This window comes from Lactuca serriola, chromosome 6, assembly GCF_051521515.1.
Source record: "Lactuca serriola cultivar US96UC23 chromosome 6, Lser_US96UC23_V15, whole genome shotgun sequence".
NCBI lineage: Eukaryota > Viridiplantae > Streptophyta > Magnoliopsida > Asterales > Asteraceae > Lactuca > Lactuca serriola.
In genome coordinates, this window is record NC_136413.1 from 138,174,803 (window position 1) to 138,197,611 (window position 22,809).

The 22,809-nt window shown below is 32.8% G+C and overlaps 2 protein-coding genes across 2 annotated transcripts; one reads left to right on the plus strand and one right to left on the minus strand.

The window, feature by feature from the left end:
• Positions 1-16,257: 16,257 nt before the first annotated feature.
• Positions 16,258-18,357, minus strand: LOC145060204 (protein FAR1-RELATED SEQUENCE 5-like). Its single transcript, XM_079007910.1, has 5 exons — positions 18,038-18,357; positions 17,715-17,973; positions 17,385-17,592; positions 16,951-17,099; positions 16,258-16,848 (listed from the first exon to the last, which is right to left on the minus strand). The coding sequence occupies exons 1-5, from the start codon at positions 18,355-18,357 to the stop codon at positions 16,258-16,260; spliced, it is 1,527 nt and encodes a 508-aa protein (XP_078864036.1).
• Positions 18,358-21,055: 2,698 nt separating this feature from the next.
• On the plus strand, positions 21,056-21,861 carry LOC145056945 (putative E3 ubiquitin-protein ligase RHA1A). Its single transcript, XM_079004685.1, has one exon. It carries the CDS (start codon positions 21,082-21,084, stop codon positions 21,724-21,726), a length of 645 nt encoding a protein of 214 aa, XP_078860811.1. The 5' UTR covers positions 21,056-21,081; the 3' UTR covers positions 21,727-21,861.
• Positions 21,862-22,809: the final 948 nt, after the last annotated feature.

Below are 22,809 nucleotides of genomic sequence, written 5' to 3' on the forward strand. Positions count from 1 at the left end.
AATATGAATGGTTCTATTTATGCTTATCTAAATGGTGTTTTATACTTTGAAGCAATGCCTTGTAATGGAATTTATGAGACTGTTATGGTTGTAGATAACCTAGGAAATGATGTGTTGTCTATAGATTCTTCCAATAGTATGGATAAGACATCTTTGTGGCATTGTCGTCTTGGACATGTCAACAAGAAGCGCATAGCCCAACTCCAAAAGGATGGAGTGTTAGAGTCATTCGACCTTAGGGAAGATGACACGTGCGAATCTTGTTTACTTGGAAAGATGACCAAGTCACCCTTCACTGGCACTTGTGAGAGGGGTGAGGGTTTATTGGATCTCATACATACCGATGTATGTGGGCCCTTTAGATCCACCACAAAGGATGGAAACCGATTCTACGTGACTTTCACCGATGATTATAGTAGATATGGATATATTTACTTAATCAAGCACAAGTCTGAAACATTTGAAAAGTTTAAAGAGTTCAAGAATGAAGTGGAGAATCAATTGGGTAGGAAAATCAAGATGCTTCGATCCGATCGAGGAGGAGAGTACCTAAGTCTTGAATTCCATGACTATCTCAAGGAATGTGGAATAGTTTCACAATTGACGCCACCTAGGACACCGTAGTTAAATGGTGTGGCAGAAAGGCACAATCGAACCTTGTTGGACATGGTTCGTTCTATGACGAGTCGTGCTTCAATACCTATCTCATTTTGGGGGTATCCCTTAGAGACTACCGCCCATATCCTTAACCGAGTCCCTACTAAGAAGGTTGCCAAAACACCTCACGAGATGTGGACAGGGAAAACTCCCTCGTTGGCACATATCAAGGTTTGGGGTTGTGAAGTTTTCGTAAGACGAGAAACTCATGACAAGCTCGAACCTCGTAGTGAGCGATGTATTTTCATCGGCTACCCGCAGAAATCCTTTGGATATCTCTTCTATAGACCAAGTGACAATGTGGTCTTCGTTGCGAGGAGAGGGGTTTTCCGAGAGAGAGAGAACTCATAAGTCAAGGAGATAGTGGGAGGCAAATCGATCTTGAAGAGATTCAACAGTCGAATGATGAAGGAACCTCTACCGCTGGCGCTCAACCCGAGGAGGAAACTCCGGTTGAACCCATTGACGAGTCATTACCTTTGAGACGTTCTGAAAGAGTTAGAGTTCAACCCCAGTTTTATGGTTTTCATATTACTACCGAAGGGGACACGTATATTATTGATGGTACACTAATAAATCTAGATGAACCTAATAGCTATAAGGAAGCCATGGCAGGCCCGGAGTCTGAAAAATGGAAAGAGGCAATGGACAGCGAGATTCAGTCCATGTATGACGACCAAGTTTGGAATTGGGTTGACAATGTGCCTGGACGTAAGACGGTTGGGTGCAAATGGATCTTCAAGAAGAAGACCAACATGGATGGGAATGTGCACATGTACAAGGCGCGATTGGTTGCGAAGGGCTTTACTCAAACTCCCGGAGTTGATTATGATGAGTCCTTCTCACCAGTTGAGAAGATAAAGTCTATTAGAGTGATGTTAGCTATTGCCGCATTTCATGATTATGAGATATGGCAAATGGATGTCAAGACTGCTTTCCTTAATGGGAAGTTGGCTGAGGATGTTTACATGGCTCAGCCAGAGGGTTTTGTCGATCCGAGGCATCCGAATAGAGTGTGCAAGCTTGAGAAGTCCATCTGTGGACTTAAGCAAGCATCTCGCAGATGGAATCTTTGCTTTGATGAGAAAGTCAAGGAGTTTGGATTTGTACGAAGCGAAGATGAATCATGTGTATATGTCAAAGCCAGTGGGAGCATAGTTAGCTTTCTCGTTTTGTATGTCGATGACATACTGCTCATAGGAAACGACGTCCCGACTCTGCAGGAAGTAAAGTCCTGGCATGGGAAGTGCTTTGCTATGAAGGACCTTGGAGAGGCTTCCTATATTTTGGGAATAAGGATAGTGAGAGAAAGAAGTAAGAGACTAATAGGACTTAGTCAAAATACTTACTTAGATAAGGTACTAAAACGTTTTAGTATGGAAAACTCGAAGAAGGGAGAACTACTAATACAGAGTAATACCAAATTGAGTAAGACTCAAAGTCCGAGTACCGAAGCTGAGATAGCTGAGATGAGCCAAGTACCTTACGCTTCCGCAGTTGGCTCAATCATGTATGCTATGACTTGTACTCGACCTGATGTGGCCTTCGCTTTGAGCATGGTCAGTAGATATCAAGGGAATCCTGGTAGAGCGCATTGGATTGCGGTCAAGAACATTCTTAAGTACCTTCGGAGGACCAAGGAATGGTTTCTAGTCCTTGTAGGGAGTGATGACTTAAAGGTGCGAGGGTACAGTGACGCCAGTTTCCAGACCGACATGGACAACTACCGTTCGCAGTCGGGATGAGTCTTTACCCTTAATGGAGGAGCGGTAACTTGGAAAAGTTCCAAACAGGAAACTATAGCTGATTCAACATGCGAATCAGAGTATATTGCAGCGAGCGAAGCGTCAAAGGAGGCAATATGGTTGAAGAACTTCATTGGAGATTTTGGAGTTGTCCCAACCATTAAGGAGACCATGGAGATTTTCTATGATAATGAAGGAGCGGTTGCCTTGACCAAGGAACCGAGGGATCATGGTAGATCTCGGCATATCGACAGAAAATATCACTTTATTAGGCATCGAGTAGAAGAAGGACACCTAGTGGTTAAGAGGATATCATCAGAAGATAACCCAGTAGGTCCGCTTACGAAGGGACTGAGCATGGTTAAGCACTTGCAGCATGCTAGGAGTATTAGGCTGAGGAATGATATTAGTTTAGATTAGATAGTATTAGAAACATGTAATAGATAAATGTAATTGACATTTGATGATTAAATAAAGGAGTATTATTTAAAAGTATTGTTACTGTCTTATGTTAATTGTTTAGCTATTGTTTCACTTTGCATGTTTTGGCTTCCAGAATAATTAAGTTTATTAAGAATAATCGAATTATTCAAACAGTCCACAATCGTTCATATGTTTGAAGTAGGTATGATTGAAGATTATCATGAATTGGTGTGTAGATTGTCTAAATGGTATTAGACATAGCAAAGGGTTGCTGCAACGTTCATGAGTGCTTATGAACAAGTTTTGAGCATTGGAATAAACCCACGCTTGCTGGAATCACTTTGAGTGATCGCAAGACGATAATATCATATGGTCTTAAAACCTAGATATATGGTTTATTGTTTACTAATTGGTTGTACATTGATAATGCGAAACCGCATCAGTAAATTGATGTCATAAAATGCATTGTTGTGTATAGTTGGTTAGTTGATAAGTAAATACATATAAGTCGAAGTTTATCTGTTACTTTTATCCTAAGAAGGTAAAAGCGATATCACGGCCGCTTGATGATTTGATTTGAATTATGTGTCGGGCCCGGTCAGGACTGAATTGATGTGTTCAATTAAGTTTTATGTCAAATAAATCTGAGATCAAGAAAAATTTGTTGGACGATGAGAATGACTATGTCTCATGAAATCGTCCGGACGATATCAAAACAGAGGGTTGTACGATCCTTTATCTAAAGGACAGGTTACTGATAAGATCAAAGTTGATAGCGTTTTTGAGAGCTACGATTGCTAATCGGATTGTGTTTGCGTTTATAATTACTAGACTTATCCAAGTGGGAGACTGTTGGATTAGTGTCTAAGGCTGTAACTATATTTGATAAGTACTTGACCCGATTGTGCAAGGTCCTTTTGGGTTGCCTTCACCATAGCAACTTGACAGGGTGATTTAGAGAGAAGAGATATTATAATTAATAAATTATAAGAATAATATATTAAAAGAATAATAATATTAATTGATTAATATAAGTCATAAATTAATTAGGAATTAATTTGGTGACTTAAAGAGATTAATTGAATAAAGGGGTATAAATTTTCAAATGTATGAAAGTTGTATTTTGAGCTGATAATCCTTATGAACATGGGGTTGGACGATTTTAGGGATATGGATCACCTAGATATCGTCCAAGGCCTTATCTAGGAAGGGATTTGGATTGCTTTGAGGCTAAGTTATCCAATTAGGGTTTAAGGGTAAAACCCTAGGAGCTCACAGTATAAATAGACCCATAGGGTTGAGGAAGTCGGCCACCATTGTGATTGGAGAAACCCTAGAGCCGATTTCCCTCTTCCTCATCTCTCTCAAGTCACCTTCTTGCTAGTTGGTGTTTGTAAGCCATTAGAGGAGTGACATTTGTGACTCTTAGCTCCAAGAAGAAGAAGGTTTCAAGCAAGTAACTCAAGGTATTATTCTAGATCTCTTTTCATATGTTTTGTTCTTAGATCTAGCCATGAAAGTCTTGGAATAATTGCATGTTCAATTAGTGAAACCTAGATCCAAGCTATAGGGTTGTATGTGCACATAGGTAAAGTTCTTATGTCCAAAACCCATCACTTCTCTCATAAAGTTAGACAAACCATATCTCAATGTCACGAAACAGGTGCTACAACCCACCTATCGAATCATACAAATTCATACTTCAGTCTACACCCTAAAATTAGCAATTTGACCCAAATTCAACCAAGTTAAAAAGTCAATGGTCAAATTCAACTCCAGATGGTCGCCATGCCATGACCAATCCTTAGCAACATCGTGGAGGCTAGCCGACAAAACAGTTGTGGATCCTTCAATCCCCACATCGTGGTGGCCTATTCACTATGTCATGGTTTGTGGGTATGGACAACCTAATGGATTCAAATCTTAATCCATTAAGCCCTTAACTTATACTTTCTAGAAAGCTTCTAGGAACACCAAAGGCTAATAAAAATCTAAACATATGAACATGCATGCCCCATGCATGTCCTTTACCCAAGCTAGGTCAAAAAGGTGGAAATGTGACAAAAAAAATCATCTAAAGTTCACAAACCACATCTAGCTCTTAGATCCATAAGATATAATGCTCATAGGACTCAGAAAGGCCATAAAGTTGCTAACTTTATTCCATCCTATCACCTTAACCAAAACCACGGACCAAAATGGGCTAAAAACAACCTAGATCTAAGAGAATAAACCATAAACATGAAAGCTTGAATCCTTACAATGGTCTAGAAAACGATTTTAAAGATGGGGAGGTGTTGCTTGATTGATCCTTGCACCAAATCTTCTTTTTCTTCCTTCAAAGTGCACAAAATCTCAAATATGTGAGAGAGAGGATTAGGGCTTCTTCAAGGCTCTTAGAGGTGATGGAGGCTAAGGGTGGAGGAAACCCTAGCCATCACTTCCCTTAAATAGGGCCTAAGCCCGAAAATTAAGGTTTAACATAAAATGGTTGCCTCCTCGTGGCCAATATACTGTCACGTCGTGGTGCACACCTAAGTTACATGTCTCATACGGGCTCTTCCACGTCATAGTGATACCTCCACCACATCGTGGCCAACCAGAATTCACAATTTACTTTTAAAATTCATACCTTGATGATCCAGATGATACAAGGATCCAATAATCCTTCACCTCATTCACATATCTATGTGAATGGTGATTTAGTCATCTTGCCAATGAACAAGATTCATTTATATCATCCAGCCCATAGTTGAAGGATTCTAAGTCTGGTCCAATTCGAGCTTAGTGATGCGACTCTTACTTTTATGGCCAAGGAGATTATGCCACAAGCGCATTTATATATAACATATTATAGGAATCATGATTAAAGTTAACCTTACTATTATTTAGAAACACAAACTACAATTTCATGAATGCCAATTGCAAGAAGATGTTTTAAACATAAAACAACCATCTTTATAAACTAGAGTTATAACTTTTCTAAATGAAAATTGAAACTTGTTTATACAACATGTGAAATGAAAATTTTGTTTTCTAGACATATCTGAAAAGTAATACCAAACAACTAGATTTATCCTAACTCCACTACTAAGCACAAGCTCGAAATCCTCAATCATCGAGACATGCGACATTTGTCCATTCCAACGATTGGATTTAGCCTTTTTATGCTTAGCTTCCTTCTTTCCTGTAGTTCCTATAATGCCATCAAAATGTAATTACCACATCATGCATGAAGGAACCACAAATTGGATGTATTTAGAGTTTGATTATTCAAGTACTTAATGTAGAGTCAAATATTTAACTTTACCATCTCCAAGATTTTCAACGTACTTAGGGCAACTTCGTTTCATATGATCATTGTCTTTGCATTAATTGTAACTTGCCTCTTTAGAATTATGGTTGCGTGGAATAGAGGACACACTAATTCCATTCCCTCATAATGGGAAGTTTCGTATGAAACTATTTCTTTCCATTTAAGATTCGAACGTTCCCTCTTCTTTCCACCAACATTCAGAAAGGCGATAATTGGAATTGGATAAAAAAAAATCTAATTCCATTCTAGTTTACTAAGCTAGAAGAAGGTTTAAGAATTCCAAGAATGTCTTTTCTATACTATTTGTATGATAAATCAAGTCAAGATTATCATAATAATTAATGAACGATCCAAGCACAAGATCTATAACAAGACTCTTGTCAAGAGTAACGTTGAGATTCTCGAGTTTGTCTACGTAGCTCTTATTGATTACATACAAAACTCTTTTCTTCCATTCGAATGCATTTAGGAATTTTGATGATTTTCAAATTACTCTTGTCTTGCCATTTGGTGAAACATTTCACTCAATTGCAAATTTATTTCATATGTCTACATGTTCACAAAAATCCTTTGGAACATCGAGGGCATAGACATAATGATGCAAGAGACCTTATTTGACAAATCTACATGTTTATAGGAATAACAACTTTTTCAAAGTTGATGCATTATTGATTTGGGGGACACGCTCAGCATGGACATCTTTCTTCTTCAAGGAAGTTTCCATAACAAATGACAATTCTCAATAGAGAACAAAGAAAAGCTAGAATTTTCAAAGTGCGAGAGAATGTGGGAGAGGATTTCATCTAACCTAAGAGTGAAAGTTTAAATAAGTCGATTCAATCCTTAATTATTAACCCAATTTTAAGTTAATGTTAAGATCCATAAATACGATTTGTAATATATAAAGAGGGATGTCGTAATCATATCATGAATCTATTTTAGGTAGGTAATGCACTTTACTAATTTCAATCACAATGTAACTCCTAGATCTTTTGAAATTCATTGAACAATCAATGGCATGTTAATCTCAGATTACGCTCTTCGATTTGTGACTGTGATGTCGGGGATCAGAAACTAGATGTGAGTAAACATCCAAATCTGTCTGACAACCTTGTTCTCATCTATGATCTCACATTGACGTGCCCGTTAACCACATACGCTCCATTAACAACTATAAACTCGATTTGTGCCATCGTTTCATCTTTTTAGTCCCAAATTAGTGTATCGGTTAACCACGCACGCTTCATTAACGACTCACAAAAAAACGATGTGCGTTTTCATAGGTTAGCATACAATTTCACATTTTTCCTAAAATAATTAGAATATGATTTTATAGAAGGTTCAAATACTTTTTACATTATACTTTTAATGTGATTATGTAAATCCATTCATTCAGCACAACGTGCACTCACACATAAGTTTAGGAATCTAATTTTCACAACTGCAACATTAACCCCCATCTCCCACAAAGACACACATAAACAAAAAAAAAGAAATCCAAGTTGGAATATATATATATATATATATATATATATATATATATATATATCCTCCCTAATAAATAAAGAAATTTTGCCACTTGTCAATTTCTTATTGATTTGGACACATGTAATTTTGTGGTTAATTCTTAGAAATTAATTTCCACTTGTCATTTTGTGGTAATTTTTTATTTTCTTAATTAACTATTTAATTTTTAGGTTATAGAAAGTAATTAATGTGTCATTAATTTGTTTCCTTATATTTTCAAATTTTAATATGTTTCCTTCAATATATATAATTCAAAATTGACATGTTTCTTTTAAAGTTCATTGTCATTTTAGGCAAAATCGTCTATATAAAAAAATAATCAAACTTTGTTGCTCTTTATTGACAAACTAAAAAAATGTTATATGGTCAAAATATAATTATTTTTCTGTAGTTTATTTTATTAATATAAATTGAATTATTATTTATTCATCATTTTTTGTATATATATTTTAAAAAATACTTAATGTTTCACTTTGATATTTAATGTTTTCTTACGGTTCACACCTAGTATATATATATATATATATATATATATATATATATATATATATATATATATATATATATATATATATATATATATATATACAATTGAAAAAAAAAAGGTTGAGAATGAGGGAATCATTCTCAGCCACTCATTTATTTTTGCCGCAAAAGTCTATGTCATACCAGCGGAAATGGAAAAGGAATAAACATGTGTTTTCCAACAAAACATGTTTCCTTAAACTATGCTAAGCATTACCTTAATATATACAAAAACATAGTTTTTTCGTTTTTTTTTATTTTTAAGAAGCTATTTTTGTTGAAAAATGATTTTAAATATACCAAAATTCATGATGTTTTATTCCTTACAAATAGACATCCATGTTGATATAGTTTTAAGATAAAATAAAAAATTTATTTTTTTTATATTTTCAGTTATCGTTATTCATAAGTAAATAAAAATGAATCAGGTTTTTACTACAGTAAATTCGTTATTCACTTATGAATAAAAACTATGATTAATTTTTTTTACAATTTAAGTATCATTCATATATGAATATAGCATATAATAAACATAGTATATTCATATTTAAATATTAGACGATGCATTCACTTGTGAATATTACATAGTTTATTCACTTGTGAATATTAGATGATATATTCACTTATGAATATTAGATAATATTTTCATATCTGAATATTACGTAGTATTATATGGTATGTCACATGTGAATATTACATAGTATAATATTCACTTGTGAATATTATATAATATATTCACTTATGAATATAACACAGTATTTTCACAAATATATATATAATTTTTATATTTTATTTACATATGAATAACATACAGACTTGCATATTTGTTTTTTTTTAATAATCATATACTGATTTAGGTGAGAAAACATATTCATATATGAATATAATGTGCTAATTTAGTTTATGCATTTCATCAAACAGTTAGAGTGCATACAAATTAACTTTTTTAAAAAAGTTAAAAACATGATACTTTGACTATTTAAATCTTACAAAATAGTAGATTGATAGAGAATTATATGAAACTTTTCAAAAAAACGATTTGATCTTTTTCTAACCTCAATTTTGAAGTTTTATTTGATAATCGATGTTGAATGAATGATATGAAGTGGATTTTTTGTTCATTATCGATAATGTTGATCTAATGACGCTGGGAGTATAATTAATCGTAGATGTTGAAGATCTGATCGTATTCAAGCAGAATTGAAGGTTGGATTAAAAGAACCAAAAATGATTTTTTGTTGTTAACTGTTGAATCGTGTTGATAAACATGTTATTGACGAAGATCGATGATTGATTAGCACTTGATGATGTTGATGATGGTTTAATTGAAGAAATCTGAATGATTGTTGAAGGTTGGAGAAGAAATTTGGATGATGAACGTTGAACGGGTTTGAACTGTAATTTAATTCTCTACAAATACGTATTTGAGATTGAAGGTTGTTATCATATTTACAAGTTTGTCACCGTGTCTTTTTATGCTTAGATTAAATGAGTGTCTGAGAATGATTCCCACATTCTCAACCTTTTTTATCTTCTCAATTGAACCCACATATATATACATATATATATATATATATATATATACACACACACACACACACACTAGCCGTTTACCCGCGCAAAGCGGCAGGCGACAAATAGTTTGTTTCAACAATTAATTTATTTTCGATAGAGAATGATTATTTTCAATTCAATCATTCGTTTGTTTTAGGAAACATGTCATATTAAAATAAAGAAAATTCATGAAATGACCAAATTATAGGGTGTTGAGTATTTATTTGGATGAAAAAAGATCTGGTCAAAACCTTGGAAGAGAAGATTTATAAGAGTTTGTTTAAATTTTAATATTATTTTATTAGTGATTAGTTGTACAATTAGATTAATGATTTGGATGTCTTAAAAAAATATTATTATTTTATTCAATCTATTTTTAGAAATAGTGGGATTTGTTTTATAAGATAGTAAAGATATATATATATATATATATATATATATATATATATATATATATATATATATATATATATATATATATATATGGTTAGGATTAAACGTGAATCTTAAATATAGTGTGAATGTAAGACTAAATCTGGTCCATCGGATGAGAAGCATCGTTTGATTAAGAATTAATGATGATATTCTAATTTTTTTTATTTAATCTTCAAATTAAATCGACAATAATATGTTATAAGGGTAATTCAATATTTTTGTAGGATTTAAATTAGGAAGTCGAGATGTTACGATTGTATAACCCGGTTGTTTCGTTCCACATTTTAATACCCATTTTTTTAGGCAAGAATGTGCATGATATTAAGAAGTGAATATACGATTTCCTTCAAAACAAATCAATCAGCCACTCTGTAAAAGATAGCGTATCACCAATTCCAAAAATACAGTACAAGGCTAGACGTATAAAAGGATAAAATACGGTACACGGCTAGACGTATAAAAGGATTGATAAGGGGTTTACATTCAAATCAAATAATCGACCACAGCTGAATAATCGAACAATGAGACGCCGATCAAGCTCAAGATTAAAAGAGAACTTCAAAACGAAGTTCACAAACACAGCATCTGCGCCACTTCATATCGATGACGACGACGACGATTTTGTCGATCCACCGTTGCCAGGTAATGTTTAAGTTTTTGTTTTACGGTATATGATTCAAGAATGCAGGTGCTATCTGCAAGAAAATATACATTCTGTAAGTATGATAACATGAAGTATGATAATTTTTTGTATGAAATTTAGTCCAAAAGCAGTGTTGTTTTAAACAGGGTAAGTTTGAACATGGCAGGTTAGTTAATAATGATTTTGTGACTTATTCTTCAAGAATCATAAGATTATTAGTGTATTAAAGTGTATTCTATAAGAATGAATCGTTATTCTTGAAGAATCAGGTAAGAATTTATGTTTCGAATAATTTAGGGTTTGAACATGTAACTCACTGGAAAAGTGGGTTTTTTTTTACAGTGATGAGATGGTTTTGGGTTTGCGGGTGTTGTGGCTTATTAATAAGTGTTCTGTTAATATGTATATCTTCTTGTACATGGAATGCTCTAAGAATCAATGGTGATCACATTTCCTTTGTTGTTGATATGAACTGGTGCTACAACAATTGAGTTTAAGAGTTTATGTTGGTTGTAATGGTTCAATACATAATTTAAGGATAGAGGAGAGTTGTTTAAGTAAAAAATGATGTTAGTTTAACTATGAATTCAATTGTCGGTCAACGGTCTATATGAAGTGCAATACATTCTTGTAGAATGGTTCAATGTACAGGCCCTGTTTGAGATTGGCGTGGGGTAGTAAAAAAGTAGTGAACAATTCTTTTAGAATAATGGGAACAACACAATGAACATATTCTTTAGGAATGGTGTGCAATACATAATAAAGGATAGTATGTCAAATTAAATGAGACTACATAATGTGAGTAGAATGGTTTATGTTTTTTAGTTGATTTCAATGACAGGTTTTAACTTGATTTCATTGACTGTTTTTGGTTTAATAGAACAAGCTCCGCAAGCTGTAGCAGCAGTTAATGAAGAATTACCAATGGTAGAAGTCAATGTAGAACAAGAAGCAAGTATGAGTGAATGGAGGAATGAAAATCAGAAAAAAAAAAAAAAAAAAAAAAAAAAAAAAAAAAAAGCACATAGTAGAATCACCAAAGAAGGGTAGAAAAGTTAAAAGAAAAGATGATGGTATAAAAGCTGGTGAAATCAGATCAAAAAGAAAGTGTAATTTAGTAGCAAAGGCTAAAACAAGTAAAAAGGAATATGGTTCTGGAAAGCACAAGCCAATTGAAATAAGTAGCAATTCAAAGAAAAAGTTTGAGAAGAAGGTAAAGGAAAAGAAATTGGAAAAGAGAATGGAAAAGAAGATGGATAAAAGGCATCCAGAAGGGCTTAGAAGACTAAATAGTAGAATGTCACCAGCGAAGATGAGCCTAGCTGTAAGGAGTTTGACAAAGGCGCAAAAAGAACAAGTTAAAAAAATGGGTTTAGGTACATTATTAGATATAGATATCGGTAGTTTACCAGGGCACTTAAACTACTATCTTCTTGATAATTATGATCCATTGACAAATAGACTTGTGTTGCCAAATGGTGCCATGGAAATAACCAAAGAAAGGATACATGAGATTATGGGTATACCTATGGAGGGTGTTAATATTAAGGAACTACCTTCCTTTGGGACGGACAATCATGTACTTAAAGAATGGATGGCTCAGTATCCAAAAAAATTGTTTTCTAGTACAGTGTATTTGAAAAAAATAAAGGATTCAAGAGTGGATGACATTCTCTTTAGACTTAATTTTATTATATTGTTTATCAACACCTTTATTGAGTCAAAGCAAATGGGGACATGTCAAATAAAAGTTGTTGAGAAGTTAGTTCTGTTGGAAGACTATTCAACTATTGATTGGTGTCAGTACATGGTTGATAGCTTGATGACAAGGAAACAATTATGGAATCGGGACGACCGGTTATGCTATTACTCAGGGCCTATTACCGTATTGTTGGTATGAATGTCGTAAATATATTTTAAATACTAATGATTATTATTCTATAATTGTTATATTATTATATGTTGTAACAAATTATTAATATGTGTACAGCTTGTTTATGTGTTTAATTTCCGCATAAGTGAAAGCATTAAATTGAAAAAAAGGACTCCTTTCATAATACATGTTACTGGAGATAAGCTGGAAAAGATCGAGGATTCTGAGGTGAATGCGAATGCTCTTGGGATGGGGCATTTCATCAGAAGAGAAGATGATCAGAATGAAGATGTTAGTAGTGATACAGATATGGAGTTGGAAACAATTGAGAGAGAATTTGCAGATGAGGAGGTAAGCACTGTTATTTTATATCCAGTTAACATAGAATCATATTAAGTTTGATTGTGTAAGTGATGGTGTATTATATTTAAGAATAGGCACATTATAATAAAATATTTAGGTTTGAATTACATATTGGATCATATAGACGTGATTATGTTATATAACTTATTCAGAATGGTGACATGGTATGAGGTATATAGGAGGTTGTGATGAGTTTTAAAATTATTTGAATCTTAAATAATGGATTAATAATAATGTTTCCTGATATTAATTATTATGAATCAATGAATGTGTAATATTATTTGTATATGACAGTTTAAGTATTTGGTACATGCAGGCATATTGTGCCATATTTGACATCGAGTACAATAAAATATTGACTGAAAAAGGAAGCATGTCAAAAGCATTAATTGAAGGGCTGAAAAAGTTTCCTGATAGTGAAATATTGAGAGAAAGGATAACAATGATGAAAATGTTGTTTAATGATGTGGGGATTAATGAAGATGCAGTTGTAAATGAAAGTGATGGCATTGATGAGGACACAGAGACAGATGATGACATGTTACAGAAAAATGCACAACATGAAAATTTTGGACAAGCTTCCGGGTCAAATAAAAGTCCAGTTACACCATACGGGACAAAAGAGACTGTAGACGGCATTGGGCAACACAGGGAAGGGAAAGAAGTTGCACATGACTACGTGACGCCTATAGGTGAAAATAATGAAGCATGGGGTAATATAAATGAATTGAGTAGTTCACAATTCTTTAAACTCCCTAGAGTTGTGGATAAAGTGTTGGATATGATGGATAAAGTAATAGGTGATAAGAAGGTTACTTATGTTGGAGATAACAATAATGGGGTTGATAAGAGTTCAAAAGAGACAATCAATGAGGAAGCAACTTTTACTGCACAAAGCTCAAGAAATTTATTGACTGATCTAAACGAATCAGTTGTTGAGAAGGATAGAGAGAACATTGAAAAAGAATCAAATGTGACTGGGAGAAGGAAAGGTAAGGTTACAAACTATGAGCGGTCACCATTTGTGGATAGGATAACTCGGGTACATGAAAGAGTAAGAAAAGAAGAAACGACTCTTTGCAACTCTATTTTCGCTTCTAAAAGAGATCAATTGTAAGTTTAAATTTTATATTCATTTTTTAATCATATATATTAAGCATGGTATATGGTTTGTACATGATTGTTAATGAGTATGTGTGTAAGTAGGGATGTGATTTTGGATTTCGAAGAAGGAGAAAGCCTTCTTCAAGGTGATGCATATTTCTTTGAAGAAAAAATGTTCATTCATAGGTCGATAATTAATTGTTGGGCAACATTCTTAAACACTATCGAACGATACAGAGAAATAGGAACAACAACAATATTGTACTTTAATACCTATTTTATGGTATGCAGAAATTTTTTAATACTTGAAGTTCATTACAAATGAAATGTTTTATTATGTTAATTGTTGGTTAACTGATTCCTGCAGAACGAATTAGTGATGGACGAAACAGAGCTTGAGATTTCTAGACTTAAGGAGTTCACTTTAATGCTTGAAATGTTCATTGGAAATTTGGATATCAAAGCAAACTTAAGTGATGTTGGACTGGTATTTTTTTTATAATGAAAGATATAAATTTCAAAAATATTGATGTGAATAGCATGTTAAATAATTTAGTCACTTGTGCAGGTTTTCTTCCCGATAGTTGATGTTGACAAGTATTATATGTTGTGTTTCGACTTAAAGAGGGGAAGATATTTGATTATTGATCATGTGAAACGTATCGGTACAGTTGAAAGTCGATATGGAAAAATACCAAGAACACTTGTAAGAAATAATATTATTACATTTTAGCAAATATGGAAATCATATATGAATAAATCATGGTTAACAACATGTATTTGACTTTGGGTGCAGCAAGGGTTCTTTTGCAACTACTTGATGACACAAAACCATCGAATGCATGTTGAATTGTACTCAAAGGAAGCAAAAATCATGAGAGTGGTTTGGGAAGTCCGTGATATTGGTCCTGACTGTGGTATATATTTGATGAGGCACATGGAGTGTTATAAGGGAGATCTAGAAGGGAAGTGGGAAATAGGATTTAAAGGAATAAAACATAGTGATGTTGTGGTATTATCAAGACTGAGGTACAAATATATGTATAGACTGATGACCTCGGATCACAACCTGCAGAAAGACATGTTGTTGGAAGAAGCTGATAAGTTTTCAAAGCTAGATATATTGCAGAAAAGTATGTTGTTTGATGAAGCGAAGGAGTTAGCAAAGAATAAAAGAAAGAAGTATAAAAAAAAAGCAAGGAAAGGGAAAAAGTGGCTGAAACGGGTATAATTGTATAACAATATTAGTGTTTTGAATGTCCGGTTTGCAAAACAATAGTTTTTATATTGTTTGGTTTGCTTTAAGTTTTTGTATGTCGTTTGTTTTAACTTATGTCAGACTTTGGTTGATGGAACATCTTATTATTTTGAAGTTAAGGTATGAAAAAAATGATGGTTTATGGAAGTTATGATTGAAATAAAAGTTAAATGTTTTGGGTGGTGACAATTTTTTGAACTCTTATATAATTAAAATATGATTTTATTGGTGATTCTAACAAATATCTGTGGAATGTGATTTTTTATGGCTGATTTATTAGGAATATGAGTAAACAATACTTTAAATTAGTGGTTCTTATGATGATTGATTTGCATTGACAATCAGTAAAAATAGTTTATAAAAATATATATCATTTACATGGATAATCTCTTAGAATATGGTGTTTTAATATGGTATTGAATGATAATTTTGAATTACATTTAACTGGACATTCTGGTAGATATATTCTAAAAGAATTAATTATAAAACATAGTTTTAAAAATGATTTGCATTGGCTGGTTATTACGTGTAACTAATTGTTCCCAAGTATGCTGCACTTACATGTAATAAATCAAATAATAGCTTGTGATAGTATATATTCTAAAAGAATTAATTATAAAACATAGTTTTAAAAATGATTATGTATTGAGTAATAAACTAAAACAGGTGAAGGTAAAATAACAAAACAAAGAATAAAGGAATTAGTTACTTATAACAATGAGTACTTAGCTACTTATAACAATCTAAATAACACATACTCTTTATTGTAAAAGAAATTAATGAAAAACGTAAAGTCGTTTAATTCAATTGTTGCATGAATAAGACAAAAAAATACTACACTACTTTAGCCTTCAAGGGACAATTCCTCTTATCATGATTAACCTTCTGTTTGCATGAGTTACACATTCTCTTTGGTTTATGACATTGATTTGTCAACATCTCTTTTTTACTTTTAAGTCGTTTTCCATGAGTACCAGAACCTTTGTTGTTGATTATAGAAGGATTCTCAATTTCACGTTCCTTTGGAAGAGTAACACCTATAATCTGTTCAAAATGATTCATGTTAACCAAATTGTCAGACGAAGATGAAAGGCAGTACTTCATTTTCAACTTATTTATCTCCTCTAAGTACTCATGCAACTTCACTGGATCATGACTCAAAAATGAGACACAACGATCAACAGTTGAAAAGATGTCGATTGCTGCCTGGTTAACTTTTCCGTTCATTTGAGAATTCTTAAACCGACGCCTCAATAATTCTGGAGGAATTATGTCTCTACACCAACGCTTCAATATATATCTTTCGGGTATTTTTTCAAGATTATAGTACCTCATAACAGAAAATATGTGCCTGCATAGAACTCCAACATGTTCAAAATGCATGCATGTACACATGAAGGATCCTTCACTCTTGTTGTGAGTAACCTACATTTTATTGATGAAAAATTAATTAATTTCAATATCAATTAAATTGTCTATGATTTAAATTTTAATTAATTTCAATATCAATTAATACCACAAACATACCTTAAAATCTTTGTCCTTCACAAGACTATCAAAATGATATTCTTCCTCCTCGGGTTGGTCGGGGACAACTTCCTTTGTCCGTGTGCTAACACTTTTCTTTCTCTCTAAGACATCAAACATGTCAACACCATCAGAAGAATCAGTTACGACTTTTGTGATAAAACATGATTTTTCAGATTCAAAAATCTCTTCCTGAACTTGATAAAATATTCTTCTAGTGTAAACCTTTGCTGCATGTGGTTCTTAAGGAAGATATGTAATGTTCTTCGGAAATGTTGTCGTAGTTGTGTAATCCGATGAATTTTGAGTGTGCCTTTGTCTTTCCATGACCAAGTCAAATGTCATCATAAAATTGACAAGATATGATCCGGATAGTGTAGTGTTCTGAAAAGACCAGTTTTGACTTTCTGAGAGTGACGTGGTTCTCATCAAACCGGACAGTGGAACATTCTTGAAAAATGCAGGAATCCAAAGTCTCCTCAAACCAAACATCTTTCTTAACCATGTATTATCCTCAAGATGAAATTCTGTAATCATATTGTCCCATCCGGCTTCAAACTCAACTTCATTAATTTTTGCATTCCATATCAAGTTGTTGAAACGTTTCTTAAAGTCTGAATTGTTGGCAATTTCCCAAGTTAACTAAAAAAAATACAAATAACATAAAAATGTAAGCATACAAAGAATAACAGAAATTGTGAATTAAATAAGAAATTTTTTTGAAAAGAATATTCAATTGTAGAAAATAATAGTGGTATGTATACCTTTTTTGGTAATTTTGTTGTTATATGCCACATACATAAACGATGACTGGATAGTGGTAACAATTCATCAACTGCTTTTTTGATTGCCGGATCTTGATCAGACATTATAATCTTAGGTGGACTCCCAAAAGCTTTCAAAAAACATTTTAGTAACCATTTGTAAGAATCTGTGTCTTCTCGGGTAAGCAATCCAGCACCAAATGTGACACACCTCTTATGGTTATCAATTCCAGTAAATGGAACAAATACCATGTTATACCTAAATGTAAAATATGTTATAATCATGAAAATGTATTTTAAAAAATTATTAGTAACCTAATAACCTGTTAGTCTGGTAGGTGGCATCAAATGAAACGGCATCCCCAAACTCCTTATAGTTATACTTGGAAGTTTCGTCAGCCCAAAACATTGAAAATAATCTTTTTTCCTCGACTCTAAACTCGAATGAGAAGTTTGGTGCATATTTAACTCTCTCTTCCATTATGTTGACAATCAATTGGGCATCACTACCACCAATAAAACAATTTAAATTCCTAGCACAATTCTTGTAATCAATAGCCAATCCACCACGAACTGAACACCCACCTTGGAGACCACACATTAACCTATAAGCTTTTTTTGCCCCAACATTATTCTTAGACATGTTATAAATGTAAGTTTGCTGAGACTAGTTTTCTTTTCGCACGTGACAAATGCATATTAGCCTTAGGTATCAACATATGATTATGTCTTTCAACGAATTAACCACATATTTTCCTGTCTGAGGAAGGAGCTTGAATACAATATGAGCCTCACATTCTGTCCTATGCATATCTTTTCTTCGTTTTATTTTTTTGTACTGAATATCAATAGTGTCAACATTACCAGTGTTGGGCTTTCCTTCTCTGTTACATATTAAGTACCTGCTTGTGAAAGTACCATCCGTCTTCTTGTTTGATCCTAGCCTAATATCAAAACCTGCTTGAAATGCATAATTTTTGTACATTTCTACAGCTGCATCATATGTATCATATATGTCGTTGACTTTAGGCTTTACATCTTCATTGGTCTTGGGTGTATAATAATCTGTCCCACCCGGAGATGTATAATCACTTACAACTACAAATTGTTCTGCAACAGTAATATATTAGTTATTGTTTTATTAGTAGCATTCTTAAAGAATAATGAAAGAATAATGTGTGATTGAATATATTTTCTAAAACACATTCCTAAAGAATAAACAACTACTGCTACTGATTTCTGTATCAGTTCATACGTAACATTATAATGATTACAAAAAAAAAAATATTAACTATATTTTTGCAGGAATGTGAATTACAACAATAACAATGTTTGTAGTTTTGAGTCATTCAGAAAATTTTTACCTTCATTTTCTTCATGATCAACGTAATCCGAAACATAGATTTCGTCATCTATATTATCTGACCAATCAATTGGATCTTCTGACTGTTGGTGAGTGATAAATTCTTCATTCTGCATTTCATTCTCCATTAGGAAGTTACTTGTCTTTTCATTGTCCATTTGGTTTTATAGGCGAGGAATAAGAAAAGTTGGCAAAAAAGTAACTGAACAATCAAAATCAGAGCAACTGCATGTTAAACGCCTCATATTTTTGGATAATACTATATTCATTAAAAACGTTAATAAATTTCGTTATTATTTATATATTCAATTGATAAAATAAATTCTTGACTCCAAAATACAAGTAACTAAAATCAAAGTCTGATACATTTGAGCAAATACAGATCATAATTCCAAATTTAATGCTCAATTCTTGAAGAATATGTGCTATTATTATAAATGTATTCCGACATTTGATGAAAATACATATAATTATAACTAACTAATTCAAGTTGGATAAATGTTATATTTGCCTTTTCAAAAAAAAAAAAAAAACTAATTCAATGAAATAGATCTTATTCCAAATGAAAATAAATATAATTATAATTATCTTATTTAATGAAATCAGACATATCCAAACATTTAATGAAAATAAATTCTCATAACCATGAGAAAATAAAATGACTAGCAAACGAATTGAAATTCAATAACGATATGTCTTCCTATATGGACAATTCCTCATATCATGATCTGTCAACTTATTGCAAATCCTACAGAGTCTCTTCCTTTCCACAACTGCTTTCTTGTGTCCCATGCAATGCTTCATAACCACCTGATTAAAAAGATCATTCATCATCTTCAATAGACTAATAATCTGATATATAAAATACATATTAAGTTGTAAGTTTATTATAAAATAATGTTTTGTTCAAACTGAAAGTACTACAAAACAAATTCCTTTATTTTGTTCAATTTAACAGAACTATTTAAGTTAATTATGAATAATCGGTTAGAATGTATATATTTTGAAAATAGTTTTCATAATTCTTTAAGAATACAAGATTCTTTAAGAATGATAAACTATATCATTCCTTAAGAATTTCATATGACGAATTGACGAATCAATGAAAAATAACCAGTTTAAGAAACATAATGTAAAAAATATAAACAAAAAAACAGATAAAAACATACATTTATACCAAACAGAAATCGAACAGATCCATCGCTTATACTGATGTTTGATTTCATCATCAACGATACTCATTATTCTTTAAGAATTTCATATGACGATTGGACGAATCAGTGGAAAAATAACCAGTTTAATATGGATAATGTAAAAAATATAAACAAAAAAACAGATAAAATCATACATTTATACCAATCAGAAATCGAACAGATCCATCGCTTATACTGGTGTTGATTTCATCATCGACGATACTCATTATCATAGCAAAATCAGAATTGTTGAGTATGACAACTTCAAACGAACTACAGCAAACCTTGATTAATAAAAGATTCATGAAAACAATATGTCGATCTGAACCCTAATTAAACAAATCTGATACCTAATTAAACAACTGAAAATATATTATCATTTGAAACGTTCGAATTGCTTCCATATATACAACTATTTTAATTTAGGTAATACAAAAGAAAATGTCGATCATACCCCTTTTTAAATCAATGGTTGATGTTTGGTCTTACAATCACACAATAGTTAAAGGTTCATATATATATATATATATATATATATATATATATATATATATATATATATATATATATATATATATATATATATATCAAAAACTAAAGGTCGATTGATATCATTTACTTTACATAACAACTAGACATTATATAATATAAAAATTCTACATAAAAATTGTCAACATCATATTTATGTTCATCTAATCATAACAACTAGACATTATATAAAATAAAAAAATCTACATAAATAACGTCAATATCATATTTATGTTCATCTAATCTAATCTTAAAAATAAAGTAGTCAATAATAAAGAATTGGATGAGTCTCTATCGCACTGCCATTTTTGCAAAACACTACAACATCCACCGTTGTCACCGTTCTTCCGCCCCTTTCTATAAATCGCCGCCGGATTCCATTCTTTCATCTAATCTAAAACAGAATTCCATGGGGCTTTTCTATCTAGCAATCAAGATTCCACAAGCAATCACTGTGACAATCTTCACAAATTTAGCATCTCATCTTGTATCACTCCTACTTGCAGCACTCACTCATGTCGGCCTCTTCAAATCGCCGCCTGATCCCGACGATTACACCTTCTCCTCCTCTAATTACGTTCTCATCTTAGACGGCTCCTCCCCCTCCCTCCTCCCTGTCCCTGTCCACGTCGTTACCGCCTCCATCAAAGCTAAAGTCCCAATCATACCCTACTCCGATTTCGCCTACAGTCATGGCGAATCAGAGACGGCGGCGTGCTCCGTTTGCCTGGATTGTATCGATTCAACTCATCTAATCAGAGAGCTTCTCAATTGTAAACATGTCTTCCATCGAGAGTGTTTGGATAGATGGGTAGACGAAGGTCAAGTAACTTGCCCTTTGTGTAGATCTATGCTCCTCCCACCGAAGAAATTCTTTTCCTCCTCCTCCGCCGCTGCTGTTGTGTCCTCCGCCGCGACAGACTTCTAATGCTATTGATTCGGCAATGTAAATTTTAGGTCAAATAGTGAGGGATTGATTTCATCTGAGTGACTCTATGTATGTCTATTATTGTTATATCTTTTTTCATCAGATGATATAGATTCAAGATGCGAATTTTGCAAATGATTTGTGTTTCAAAACTTTCAATGATCGAATTCATGGACACCAGGGTAATGTTCATATTTTGATGATTGAAATGGATAAGATGAGATATCGATTGGAACTCTACAATCCCACATTCATATTTGATACCCCACATCAATTCTTGATTCCATCGGGGTTTTGTATGCATTAAAAGCTTTAAAACCCCAAATGCAAATCAAAATCCACACACCCTTTTGCAATCGGATCAATAATGACTAGTTTAGCACTAATTAGGCCCGAGATGATGCCACATTTAGTGGAATTGGATCACGATTTGGGGATAGTATGATTATATGAATACATGCACCACTACTCTAGTGGATACCAGATCATCTTGATTATGATGGGTTCTTGAATTTAAGATTAAATATGCTTCGAGGCAAATGAGGGCCTGCTTTTCCAGCTGTAGGAAAGATTCCTGGTCTAAAGAATATTATTATAGAGTAAATTACACGAATGGTCCCTATGGTTTAACATAATTTGTGTGTTTGGTCCTTAACTTATATTTTTAATTCAGAAGGTCCTTATTGTTCGTTTTTGTTACACGTTTGATCCTTGTCTTACCTAAAAAGACTAATTTGCCCTTGATTTTTTAACTTATTTAAATAAATACACCCACAACTCCATCCCCTCACCTTACTTTACCTATCATATCATTTTTCTCTATTTAAATAATAGTCTTTTTAAGGAAGACAAGGACCAAATGTGTAACAAAAACAAACAGTAGGGACCAAGCGCGTAACAAACACAAACAATAGGGATCTTCCGAGTTAAAAAAAATAAGTTAGGGAACAAGTACGCAAATTACCCCAAACCATAGGGACCATTCGTGTATACTCATGAGATAAAATTTATGTATAAAATTACATAAATGGTCCATGTCGTTTCATAGATTTGCATATTTTGTCGGTAACTATTTTTATTGAT